Below are 14,085 nucleotides of genomic sequence, written 5' to 3' on the forward strand. Positions count from 1 at the left end.
ACTCTAAATAAATACTATCTATGGAAACCTATTATGTTAGAGCTAGGGATCACAGGGTTTAGTATGAACTAGAAGTACCTCTGCAATGAAAGAACTGGAGATTCTGGAGCCTGCCAAATTCCCTGATGGCATTTTAGGTTGCCAAAGAGCAGAACCTGACTTGAATGTTGGTTGAGTCCATATGTCACAGAAATAAGCAAGAAAGTAAGACATTTAACAACTATGACATGTCTGAGAGAGTTCTAAAGAAAGCCCTTGAAAGTAAACCCTTTCCTTTTGCTGTGGATGTTTTAAATTTTATTTAGGGGTGAAAATTTTTATTTTGAAATATAATTTTATATAGAATTAAGTATGCTATGAATTAAGTATGAATACCAGTATTCAAATATGTACAGAAATGTTTTTTTCTACTTAATGCAGCAAGTTTGTTTTTACTAAATAATTTTTTTGCTCAGCTTCCACCAGGCTTTATTTTTTATGACTTTATTTTGAAACTACCAGTAATAAATTTTAGTGGGCAAATGTGTGCATTATTGTATTGCTCTTAAACAATTTTTGACTGGACTTGAGTAACTATTTTAGTTACTAGATGTCAGTTGTTTCATTAACTGAGATTTAATGGCTTAAAGATAGGCTGGAGAATAACTAGCTTTGTACCAGCTTATCTTAGTGGAGGCTACTAGTTAAGCACACAAAGCAGTTACACAGGTAGCTATTTATCACTTAATATTGGAAATATTTGATCTTTTCAGAATTTTAAAATTCCTTTTTGTTTTTCACCATTGCATTAGTCCTTTAGCATTTATCTTGAATTCCTATATTGCTTTCTTTTCATAATAAATTTAATCAACTTTAGTGAAAATTAGTTCGAAATCTCTTTCTGAAAAGTAAGGAAATAATATAGGAAATAATTTAGAGAAAAAAAGCCTACATTTATCTACTCTCTTCCCCTTTGTCACATAAGAGTTCCTCCCCCCACCTTCTTCTTCCTTTGTTACCTTTGGTAGTAAAATGTTATTTAGCAATATTTTGAAAATGTCCCTCAGGCATAATGCTAATATTGCACGTTGGCTTTTCTTGGAATCCCTTATATAGGTATCTCTTATTCAGGATGTGAGTAATTTACTAATTGTTTTGAATTGAATTTTAGATCATTAAATCTTAAGTTTTAGAGTATAATGGAAGGGACATGTGAGTTTTTCAAATTAGTAGAATGATGAAAATTTTATTTTCTTTACATATTTATTATATTTTTTTGTTTTTAGGAATGGTGGACTCATCTTTGGTTAAATGAAGGCTTCGCATCCTGGATTGAATATCTGTGTGTAGACCACTGCTTCCCAGAGTATGATATCTGGACTCAGTTTGTTTCTGCTGATTATACCCGTGCCCAAGAGCTTGACGCCTTGGATAACAGCCATCCTATTGAAGTGAGCCATAATTCCAACCATTTACTCTCATTTTTAATGAAATAAGTAATTTGTTATAGAGATACTTAGGACCTCTCTGAAAAGAAAATTGCATGGGTAATTTCACTTGATTTTATGGTTTGTACTTCCAGTTTTGAAAATCTAGCAAGACTGTTCTAATTATGTTTCTTCTTAAGGTAGGCCATATTAAAATTTGATCTTTGTAGAAGCAATTGCTGTGTACTCATAAGCATTCACTAAATATATTTTTTATTGAAGAATATGGAAGAACCGTACTTTGGGTAATATGCATAGGGGAACATTTGTTTCAAAGAAAATTCTGAACATATTTTTTTATTGTCATTGTCTGTTTTTATATATATTTTAATTGTTCTGAGTTAGTTTATTCTTATTTCAGCTAGTTTATATGTGTAAATTTTGCCTCTAAAGAATTAGACTACAGTCTACTTTGAAATATTTAACCAGGGTCCTGTATAATTGTAAGCCATTACACTAGTTCAAGAAAGCAAATGGTTTCCATCTCTCCTTTTCCCACCCCCACTCACCAACACCACCAGTAAACAAATCTGTAGTGACTTGACTCCCAACAAAGCAGAACCAAGATTGGACCCTAAGTGATAAGTGGGATCATGTTATATACTTTACTTTATTGGTGTTAGTTACTATATTCTTTTTAAGAGTCATTATTATACATTATGAGTGAGCTAAAGGAAGAAAAGTATCTTATTACTTTAGTTAGAAGGGTTTTCCTAGAAAGACTTTTATGTAATTCAGTATTACAGGCTGTCTGCTTCCTGTCATAACCCTGAATCACACTGTCTGCCAGGTCAGTGTGGGCCATCCTTCTGAAGTTGATGAGATATTTGATGCTATATCATATAGCAAAGGTGCATCTGTCATCCGAATGCTACATGACTACATTGGAGATAAGGTAAAAAAGCAATTTTAAAAGTCTTCCATTCTTTTATGCTGAAATCATAGTTTTACATGGAAAAAAGTCAAATTTTATTTAGATTAAATTCTTAAGAAATTTTTTCTAGAATCTAAAAGGATATTACCCTGCTTTGACTTATCTTTGTTTCTTTTTATATTGACTCTTGTGATCCGTTAGATCAGGGGTCCCTGACCCTTGGGCCGCAGACCGGTACCGGTCCATGGCCTGTTGGCAACCAGGCCACACAGCAGGAGGTGAGCGGCAGGCGAGTGAGCAAAGCTTCATCTGTATTTGCAGCCACTCCCCAGCACTAGCATCACTGCCTCAGCTCCACCTCAGATCATCAGGCATTAGATTTTCATAGGAGCACCAGTCCCTGGTGCCAGAAAGGTTGGGGACCACTGCCTTAGATGAACCGTGTACAGATATGTTTAGGGAGTGGGCAGGAGGCTACTATAAAACTTAAAAGCAAAAAATAGAAGGCAAAGATTTATGCATTCTTAATAAAAGGCAGTAGACATTAGGGCGATATATGTTTTTCAGTATATCTGACTTTCAAGTAATTTGAGTAAATTAACTTTTGAATATTAATATGGAAATATACTGTAAATTCTGAGGTGACTCTTGAATTTTAAAAATTGTGTTTTCTCAGGACTTTAAAAAAGGAATGAACATGTATTTAACCAAGTTCCAGCAAAAGAATGCTGCCACAGGTAATCTTTAATAGCTTGAGTTAGAAATGGAAAATGTTGGCACTCTGTCGAGAGTGGGACATTTAATTTTTTTCTAACTGCTTAACTTTCTATGTGATGGATAGAAAATAAAGTTGACTTATTTGATGCCATTTGTTAAATTAGGGCCCATTAATCTTTTGGTCATCCTCCAGTAGTCTGGTTTCTAGAGCTCAGTGTTTTGCCACTTAAAAGAGTCTGAAGAGTTCTGTTTACCTTACCAGAGCTTATTCTTTTTGATGATTTGGTTTTATTGCCCTCAATTAATCATTGGCCATTAAAATAGCTGCAAATTAACCATTTTTAGAAGTGAACTTGTGGAATTACAGAGTTTCAAGATGTATGATGGTCTATCATTTATTGGATATCCGAGTCAAAATGATGAATAAAAGGCATAAGAATTAATTGACTATGAGCCAACGTCATAGTTTTGACTTCTTAGTGGAGAAAAAATAGTTTAAAAAAACAAGTAGATTTATGTAATGTCATTAGCGCCTAACAGAATGACAAAAGTTCAGAGAGTCCTGGCCATGGGCTCTTCCTGAGGTTTGTGATTTAAAAATACAGTATCTCCTCTGTTCAGGACATGATGTAACCTTGACACCCCCTTACTTGTAAATTTCCATTTTGGTTTATAAAATAGAGAGGCATTCTGTTCCTTAAAGAAAGAGTACAGAAAAATGTACTCCTGCAAGTTTAATGAGTCTTTGGCATGCATACATATATAGGCATACCTTGTTTTATTGTGCTTTGCAGATATTGGTTTTTTTTTTTTTTAAACAAATTGAAGGTTTATGGCAACCATGCGAGTCTATTGCTGCCATTTTTCAAACAGGTTCAAATGATGGTGAGTTTTTTTTTTAGAAATAAAGTTCTTTTTAACTAAGGTGCATACATTTTTTTTAGACATAATGCTATTTCACACTTAATAGATTATAGTATAAATTTAACTTTTATCTGGACTAGGAAACTGAAAAATTCATGTTACTTGCTTTGAGATATTTTCTTTACTGCGGTATTCTGGAACAGAGCCCACAATATCTCCAAGGTATGGCTGTATATAATATACGAGGAAAGAACTTCATGCTTCTTAAACAGTAATGTACTTACAGTCACCTGGGGTCTATTAAAATGTTTCTAATTCAGTAAGTCTGGGGTGAGGCCTGAGAGTCTGCGTTTCTAACAAGCTCTCAGATGAAGCCAGTGCTACTAGTTCATAGGCCACAGTTTGAATAGCAAGGCCTACATGTACCTTCTTTGATTTGTTTTTGTGATTTATGAAAGACAATTGGCAGTTGAAATACATTTTGGTTACCATCCATGATTTTTATCCTTTTGCAGCAGTTCCAGTACTTTTTCTATCCTCACTGCGCTTCCCTTAATTCATGCTTTGTTATCTCTCCACTGAATTCTACAGTTACCTATTAACTCACTGCTTGCTTTGCCCCACTCTCTTCAATTTCATTTCTCACTCTGAGTCTAGGCAGGGTTATCTTTCTGAAGTGAATATCTGATTGCATTACCCTAACTGATTAAAAATACTTGAGATGCCACGTTCCCTTCACGAATGAACTTCTTTGTGAGCCATACAGTCTTCAGCAGTTCAGCCTTACCCACTTGTGTAGTCTCATCACCCATTACTCCCACACATGTGACTTCCACCCTCAGCTTATTGCACATATTGCTGTTTTTGATGTTTTCTCTTTTCTTATACTTTCCTCTTTGTACATAGACCGTTTATTCTGTCTACCTGGAATGAACTTTTTTTCTCTGTCTAATGAACAACTCCTCTTCAAGATGCAGACCAAAATTCAACTCTTTTGAAGTCTTTTTTTCCTTTAGATTTTTTAAAAGTGATTTCCTCTGTTCATGCCCCCATTATAGTATGTATCACATTGTATTACTGTTTTGCTCACTCTGCCTCTACTGCTGTTTGACCCACAGGAGTTTTACTTCAGCCTCATCAGCATTATTGACTATTTTTTAACTTCTGTTAATTGAATGGGTATAATAGTTTTATGTTTGTGAATGATAGTTTAATAGTGACCTTGAATATGTTTCCATTTGTTTGTTTCTATTTCTTCCTGTTCAAACTCACCTGTTTTTCTTTTATTATATTTTATAATTTTTTAGTAAATTGAAACAAGGACATCTTAGAATATAAGACCAATTTTTGCGATAGAGTTAACTTAATGGAGATGCAGTGGGGACATTAATTTGGCCCGCTATTTGTTTCCTAAACCTGAAAGAACCAAAGAGTTTGTCAGCAATGCAATGTCAAGAGTTATATAAAGTTTCTGAATTTTTTAGGGAAATAAAAATGTAAACATTTAGATTTTCTTTGTGTTTATTTCCTAGAGGATCTCTGGGAAAGTTTAGAAAGTGCTAGTGGTAAACCTATAGCAGCGGTGATGAATACCTGGACCAAACAAATGGGATTCCCGCTCATTTATGTGGAAGCAGAACAGGTAAACTTATAAAAGTTCCTCAATTTGTCTGATATTTTAGTAAATGAAATTCAGTCCTTTGCTTTTCTGTACTTTAAGAACTCTAGATGACATTAAAACCAGCTTTTGTACTCTAAAAATGCACCCAGATTTACAAGGTATGTTAGAGTGCTTGCAAGTTAACCTTCCAGAGCCCTTCTTAACCATAAACAATTGTATTTTATAATAAAGTATACACATTGGAGGACCTCTCAGATTGGCTGCAAGCATTTGAAAAGGCAGTTTAGTGAATCAATTCTATTTGGTGGAAAAGGATATCTATAAGTTTAGTGACTTACCACTGTGACCATTATGTTTCTTTCTAGTCTTCCTTCTCCATTTTGAATTAGTCAGGTGTAAGAGATGTCTGATCAAATTTGATATTGACACTCTATATACATTAACAAGTAGTTTTCATTTTATCTGACTGTTTTAAGAATAAAAACAGCGATGATTATTCCTTTCACCTCTGGGAATTTCATTGCCTCAAAAACTATCAACACCTCAGATCTATTAAACTATTTAATGATTACACAAAAAGCTATGAGGCTATAATTTTTTTTTCAAGCAAAGCACACTTTTCAGGTAGAACACAGGACACTAATACCTCACTTCCAATATTATTGAGACTCAATTAAGTTTTCCATCAAACTGCTTTCAAGGTTTTATTTTTTTTGCTTTGTTGTTTTTTTGTCCATAAGCATAGCCAAATTCATCTTCCATTTTCATTACAATAAAAAGCCTGTGACTCTTTATTCTTTTTAAAAAACGAGAGCTCTGTAACACAAAATATGTTATTAATCTTAAATCTTGATCGCTTTCTCACTTTATATCCCTAAATTTAAATATTTTTGTTTTATTTCTGAATCCATTTAAAAGTCACCTTTCAACTTTTTCAAGGAAATCTGTGATACATAACTAATCAATGATGTAGTGTTTACGTTAATTAGTGGTTTCTCTGTGGCATCAAAGTAGCCATTGCTTCCTTAAATTTTTCAGTATTTCAGTTCTGTCTCTTATAGTCAGTTTATCCATAAAGGTCATTGGCCCAATTTTAATTTTGATTTAGGTCATCTTAAATTTGTTACATCTTGTGTCATTTAAAATGTTCTGGGATATAGTAATAAATGATAAATGAAACAAATAACTGCATTTTGTTGACGTATTTTTTAAAATACATACTAGCGTTTGTTGCTTCTGGCTTTTTAGTTTTTTGCAATTTTTTCTTTTGCGTTTTTTGTGTTCATTGCAAAGCTCACCCTTTGAAAACAAGGTGTGTGCTTCTTTCATGTATATCAATCATTCTAAAAATTTGAATTTTTAATGTTGAATCCACATGCTAATTTAATGTTGCCACTTTTTGGAAATGAAAAGACTAAAGACATAAACTTCCTCAATAAAGATTAAAATAACTTACTTTTTATTATTTATTATTATGTATCCCTTTGAAAATTTTAATCTTTCTAAGTTCTCATCCAGGTACGTATTTCTTCTGAGGGCCCATATTACATAGAACCTGGTCTTTTATTTAGTGTATTATTATTCTGAGACCTAAGTGAGAAATAGTGACTTTTCTCCCATTCTATAGTATCATCATCTTCATCACTATTGCATTTTGCGTACTCATGAGACATTTGATTGTACTGGTTTCACCTTCTACTTTGTCATAGGAATGTTGCCCCTGCCCCCAAAAAAGAAAAAAAGTGTTGATACTACCATAGCCTTTGTCTTGCTTCTTTAGGTAGAAGATGACAGATTACTGAAGTTGTCCCAAAGGAAGTTCTGTGCCAGTGGACCATATGTTGGTAAGTAAGCAAATGGCTATTGGTAAGTGAGAGCTGATAATGAATTTAGATACCATACTAGTAGTGTTGCAACTAATAGGAAATAATTATCCATTTTAAAATGTTTTTAATATAATTAAATAAAAACAAGGAAATTATAATAAAAATGAAATCCAGAAAATCAAAAAAGCAGATTCATGAGGTATTTGTTATATTGTCATATTCTTAGATTTTTGAAATTCCATGTCTCTGTGTAGTATTGGATGCTATAACAAATGAAGAATGGGAACACCCAATGGGAACACCCTAGTGATGTCGCTAGCCTTAATATCTAAAAAACAACTTGATACACATTTGTGTGGGTGGCTAATTTTTTTTTTAATTCTTGGGCATAATAAATAAATAAATAAAGCCTAATGATTATTTAGATGTATAATGTACCAGTCACTGTGCTAAGCACTATAACTGACCCTTATTTTGTATTCTCAACAACCCTAATAGGTAGGTAATGTTATTTCCATATTACAAATGAAGGTACTAAGGCACAGCTAGATTAGTTAAATTGCCCAAAGTCACCTTGAGTTAACTCTAATTAATGAGTAGGAATTCAAATAAAATAGTTGGTTTCCAAGAGTTTATATCCTTAACTATCACTCAACTCTGTGTTTTTCAGTATTTCTACATGTCATTAGACTCTTTTATCCAGGAAATTAAAAATTAATTGAAAAATCAAAAAAATAAAGTTTTCTGTACCTTGTGGACTTCCTTTAAAATAGCACTTATCACCAGTGCTTTGTCATGTTCTACCCACCTAAATGTGATGCACTCTATTAGGGTTAAGAGATATAGCCTTCCACCAGTGACCTTTCTTAGCATTTAGAATTACTCTTAATGAATATGTCTGACAAGTCAGATGATAGGTGTATCATCCAAATAAATCCCTAAGTGTCACAGTTGTCATTTTCTCCCTCATACCTGCAATCTGCATTGTAGGACTGACTGGTTTTGCAGGTTTTTCTAATACTCTGTGACCAATGTAGGCAATATTAAAACTTGAAACATCCCAGTGTCAGGAGGAAATTTTAATTTGTGATTTAGTTTGATATCATAAAGCTATGTAACTTATTAAAATAGTTCTATTAATTTACTGGACAGTGACTCTCTTTTGTTCAGCATCTTATTGAAAAGTCAATTTTTCTGTCTGGTACCTAAGAAAGCATATGTATCTGCCTTATAAAAGCTTTGGCTTTTAGATATGACTCCTCCATGATGGAATCCAGCAGCTCCCAGGGTGTATCCTGTCTATCAGAAAAATAAAAAGTAACCCTTAGTGTTTCAGCAGTGTATATATACCTGTTAAGGACTGCACCTTAGAATTTATTTTTAAATGCTATGTGAGGGCTTTGAAATTTCTTTTAAAATAGTAAAGTCATTGCTGTCTCTCTTGCTCTATAAAGGGAAAACAACAATTAAATTAAAATCACTGTATTTGTGATTCTATAAGTGATTAATCTTGGGTTTTTTTTAGACTATTGTGATTTTGTTAATAAATTCTCTTTTCTTTTGAATTAATATTATTTAGGTTACCAGAAAGTTCATATACAAATAAAAATGAGCTATTGGTTTAACAGTGAGAATCAAGCCTATGCATAGGATACTAGTCTTCTCTCTCCGCCTTACCTTCCATTTTTTCCAATGAGACATTATGTTTTCAAGTTTTCCATTTGTTCCTCTCTTGCTCAAGGAGAAGACTGTCCCCAATGGATGGTTCCTATCACAGTCTCTACTAGTGAAGATCCCAACTATGTCAAACTGAAAATTCTAATGGACAAGCCAGAGATGAATGTGGTTTTGAAAAATGTCAAACCAGACCAATGGGTAAAGGTGAGTCTGGAAATGACATGGCCATTTTTATCTTATCTAAATTGATTTATTTTTCTAACTTCCTTTATGCATTTTATGGCTGGTTCTAAATTCTGCTTCAGTTTAGACTAGGATTTGCAAAGGAAAAAAACATTTCTAAACTTGCTTGTGTGAAATTTAGGGCCAGTTTTCCAATAGTGTTGTCCTTATGTCAGGTAAGACAGTGGTAGATAAGCACATACTAAGGGCTAGAATTAAAGAGAAAAAAATAGTTGACTATGTATAAAGTCACATTAACCAAAACATCTGTAGTCTTGCAACTTCAAACTGTTCTGTCATTGTAATGACATGTTGACTTCAATGATGTGTTGTCATCGTATGTGTACAACTATAATTAAGTGAGATGAGACATATAATAATCAGTTCATGTCAGCAAAATGTGAAATTCCTTTAGCTGGCGTTTTAAAACCATTTCACAAAAATAATAGTTGGTAAATATCATTTTTTTATTATTCTGTACTCTGTACCTTTCATAATGAAAGTATCTACTACTACAAACTTTTCTTCCAATTATAGGTTCCTAATAGGAATTATACATTGGCTGGACTTCCATGCTTTCTGAAAAGAGCCATTTCTCCCTCTGTTTTAGTTTTTTAAATATAGTCAGTGGAATGCTATATCACTGTTTGAAATTATAATTTGGAAGATTAAATAACAATATGAACATTTTCTTAAAAAAGAAAAAAGTTATGATTGTAATTTGGTAAATAAAGTTGTTATCCCTATAGTAAAAGATAAAGGGAATCAATAAAATAATAGTTTTTTTAGAACTGTGAAGTGATTTTTTTACTATTTATTTATATCTTATACTATTATTTTACCACTAAAATATTTTGTATGTAAATATTATCAGAAACATTTTTGACTGTTGGCAAATAGCCTACAGAGAATGACAGTCAGTGATTACCTCCCTCCAAAAATTATATGACCTTGTTTTTTAATTCCATGTAAGTCTTTAAAGGCTAGGACCTGACAATTGTTATTTCATTGAGGCTCTGGGTTCAGTAGATCAATATTTGTAAAGGCATAGTTTTCCTCAGAGATTCCACTGTCCAAGTGTTTTTATACATAGTAAATACTTTTGTAAACTTAAAACTGTTCACGGAGATTAGAAATAGAAACTTATCCACATTGTTCCCTCCCTGCCATGTTCTTTCTACTGTCTCACTTTGGCCCCTACCATGTCAAGTTTATGTTTTCTTTTTCTGTATTCATCTTTGATAACTGATTTCTATCTTAATGTGTTGTTTCATTTTAATCTCGGTCTGTTGGTATATATGATCTTTGTTGTTTTTCATCCGAATATACTGAAACCAGAACTCCTTGTACAGCTACAAAAGACTGACTTAAAAAATAAGTGCAATTGTTTCATAATACCTACTGGATATCTTTTCAGTTAAACCTGGGAACAGTTGGGTTTTATCGGACCCAGTACAGCGCAGCCATGTTGGAAAGTTTATTACCAGGCATTCGTGACCTTTCTCTGCCCCCTGTGGATCGACTTGGATTACAGAATGACCTCTTCTCCTTGGTGAGACACTCTCTCAAGTAGTATGATGCATTTTGTTGATTAAAGGATTTTGTTTTTCCTGGAGTATCTAACTGAAACATAATTAGAAGAATATAGTTCTTCCTGAAGGTTGAATGCCTTTGGGATTAGGGCAAATGACTAATTATTAATTTACATAATAAGATTGAACCTATATTATTTACCAGAAACAAATCCCATTTCACTACTCCTAAGTCAGCTTTTTGCAACTGTACTTAAACTATCTTCTATAAGGCAAAGTTTCTTTTCCATAGAAATAGATAGGAGCCTTGAAGAAATTTCCCTACTGATTTTTTTTAATACTTAATTGATTCAGAGTGATTTATATTTTTCTAAAATAATGATTGTAATTTGCTGGAAAAATCTAGAATTTTTTAACATTCTATTACTACTCAATTATAATAGCCCATTAGCTTTAGAATTATATTTATTTTTGGCTTTGTCCCAAAGAAGATTTAAAGCAGCAATTAGTAGTATTATCTTTATGACTCTAACACAGGTTAGATAATTTCTAAGTATCCTTGACTGTGATAAAATTGTCAGATTCCTCCTAGTGTTCCTTTAAATTGGACTTGAAGTTTTCCCTCCCCTCTGCAGTAACTGGTTTTGGATTCCTCCTTTGTATAAACACAGATTAGCATTGATGCACAAAACCTCACATCTGCTGATCTCATTGCTGAGAGAGACCTGTCCCAGGAGAGTGGTGTGTTTGTGCAGTTGGCTGCTGTAACAGAAGTTCTTTTTCCTAACTGTCTTAAATGATTGTGAAAGGACTCTGAGTTTGTAGTGCCTTCCAGTATGCATTCTTTTAGAAATGAGTAAAGGACAAGCTAAAGTTGACACAGTTTACAGGTCTAGTTTTGAAAGAGCCTCTGTCAAAAACCAAAGCCCTAACTATTTTTGCAGCTTTTCTGAAAATGAAAATTTTCAAAAGAAAAACAAAGCCAAGGCCCCCGAAATAGGAAGTTAACTGTTTTCTTTGTTTATTTTTATTTTTTTTCCAAATTGGTGGAATTTTAGCATATTTTTTAAGTGGCTCTTTAATAAACATCAAAAAAGTAAATAAGATATTGTCATGCTAGGATTTTTATTCTATAAAAGTCTATAGTATTCTAAGTTTATGTAGTCTGATTTTATTTAAACCGAAGAGATGACTAACCAGTAGTAGATAATGCCAAAAATGCATGCTTGTGTTTTTTTGCTTTGTTTTTATTTGAAGAGTAGGCTAATTTATGTTTTTTCCTATCCCAGGCTCGAGCTGGAATCATTAGCACTGTAGAGGTTCTAAAAGTCATGGAGGCTTTTGTGAATGAGCCCAATTATACTGTATGGAGCGACCTGAGCTGTAACCTGGGGATTCTCTCAACTCTCTTGTCCCACACAGACTTCTATGAGGAAATCCAGGAGTTTGTGAAAGATGTCTTTTCACCTATAGGGGAGAGACTGGGCTGGGACCCCAAACCTGGAGAAGGTAATGGATGTACTGAATGGGAAAGAATTGATCAGAAATCGGTCCTTTTTTTGTTCATCTGTGGTTAACAGTGTCAGTAACATCATCTTTGTGTCTGCTAGATGTTACTGTGTGTTCAGCCAGCCAGAAATTAAGACTTAGGTCTTTTAAGCCTACTGGTGAAGTTACATGGGTCACCAGTATTAAAACAGTGATGGTTATATGTATTTGTTCTAAATGTGCTTTGTGCACAAAGCAAATGGTGGAAATAAAAGTCTTTTACGAATTCTAAAGGCTCATTTATAGTCAAGCAAAGCTACAGAGAATTTTAGATTACTTTATTATTACCATAAGTATCAAGTACCTTATGTACAACTTGTAAAGGTGCTGAGAGACACAGGGGCCAGTTTTCTGAATTAAGGAAGTTATTTGGCCTTCTACATGTGTTCTCTGTGAGAAAATGTTGGGAATGGTGATTTTAGAGCTTTAAATATAATTATTTTCTACCATTTGCTAATAACCAAAGGTGTTATTCCCCCCTGACCAGTCTTATTCTGGGATGCAAACACTATTTGGACTTCTTTTACCCTAGATTAATATGGTCTCTTCTAGAATTTTATAAAATGGAATCATTGTGTGTATATGTGTGTTTATTCTGTTCTTATATTTGGCTTATGTCACTCAGTATGATGTTCTTTAGATACATCCAGGTTGTTTGTTCCTTTTTTATTGCTGAGTAGTATTTTTTGTATGAATATACTACAACTTATTTGGCTGTGTTGTTACAGTCTATCATATTTGTGTGTTAGTGTTAATTTTTTTTTTGGAGATATAATCAATAAGCCATAAAATGTACCCTTTAAAGTATACAGTTCGGGTTCACAAGGTTACACAACCGTCACCACCATCTAATTCCAGAACAATTTCTTTACCCTCAAAAGAAAGTCTATATCCATTGGCAGTCACTCCCCATTCCCTGGCAACCCCTAATTTGCAACCCCAGTCCTGGGCAACCACTAATTTGCTTTCTGTCTAATGGAATTTGCCTATTCTGAACATTTCATATAAATCGAATAATGCCCTTTTGTGTCTGCCTTACTATTAGCACTGTAGAGGTTCTTTCACTTAGCAAGTTTTCAAGGTTCATCCATGCTTCAGCATGTATCAGTACTTCATTCCTTCTTATAGCTGAATAATAGTCCATTGTATGACTATTCTTTTTTTTTATTCATAAGTTGATAGATATTTGGATTATTTCTATTTTTTGACTATTATCAATGCTTCTGTGAACTTTTGTATGGAAGTTTTTGTGTGAACATATGCTTTCATTTCTCTTGGGTATATACCTAAGAGGGGAATTGCAGGGTCATATGTTTAACTTGTTGAGGAGTTGCCAGACTTTTTTTTCAAAGTGGCTGCACCATTTTACATCCCCACCAGCAATGTATGAGAGTTCTAATTTCTTCATGTCCTTGTCAGCACTTGTTATTATGTCTTTTTTTTCTAGCCTTCCTAGTGAGTGTGAAGTGGTACCTCATTGTGGTTTTGATTTGCATTTCCCTAATGACCAACGATGTTGAACATCTTTTTATGCACTTATTGACCATTTGCATATCTTTGGAGTAATAGATCCATAAGATTTTGATTTTAAAAATCTAAGACTTTAATTTCTTATACATAGCATACTAGTTCTGTATGTAGCCTTTCTCTGGATTGTAGATTACAATTGCATGATCTAAGCCTGTTTCTGTCACAATCCTTAGCTGTGTGATAACTCAGATGGAATGAACATTTAGGT

At 33.4% G+C, this 14,085-nt stretch overlaps 1 protein-coding gene across 5 annotated transcripts in view; it reads left to right on the forward strand.

The window, feature by feature from the left end:
• The window catches only part of NPEPPS (aminopeptidase puromycin sensitive), a 64,889-nt gene that overhangs the window by 41,338 nt on the left and 9,466 nt on the right, over positions 1 to 14,085 (forward strand). For all 5 annotated transcript variants that reach the window (XM_039873680.1, XM_039873679.1, XM_039873682.1 and 2 more), the window contains 8 exons: positions 1,266 to 1,430; positions 2,257 to 2,361; positions 3,017 to 3,077; positions 5,454 to 5,563; positions 7,323 to 7,386; positions 9,110 to 9,249; positions 10,685 to 10,819; positions 12,089 to 12,308. In XM_039873680.1, the coding sequence (XP_039729614.1) occupies positions 1,266 to 1,430; positions 2,257 to 2,361; positions 3,017 to 3,077; positions 5,454 to 5,563; positions 7,323 to 7,386; positions 9,110 to 9,249; positions 10,685 to 10,819; positions 12,089 to 12,308 (1,000 nt within the window). The remainder of the gene's footprint in view (positions 1 to 1,265; positions 1,431 to 2,256; positions 2,362 to 3,016; positions 3,078 to 5,453; positions 5,564 to 7,322; positions 7,387 to 9,109; positions 9,250 to 10,684; positions 10,820 to 12,088; positions 12,309 to 14,085) is intronic.

This window comes from Pteropus medius, unplaced genomic scaffold (assembly GCF_902729225.1).
Source record: "Pteropus medius unplaced genomic scaffold, Ma_sr-lr_union100, whole genome shotgun sequence".
Classification (NCBI taxonomy): Eukaryota; Metazoa; Chordata; class Mammalia; order Chiroptera; family Pteropodidae; genus Pteropus; species Pteropus medius.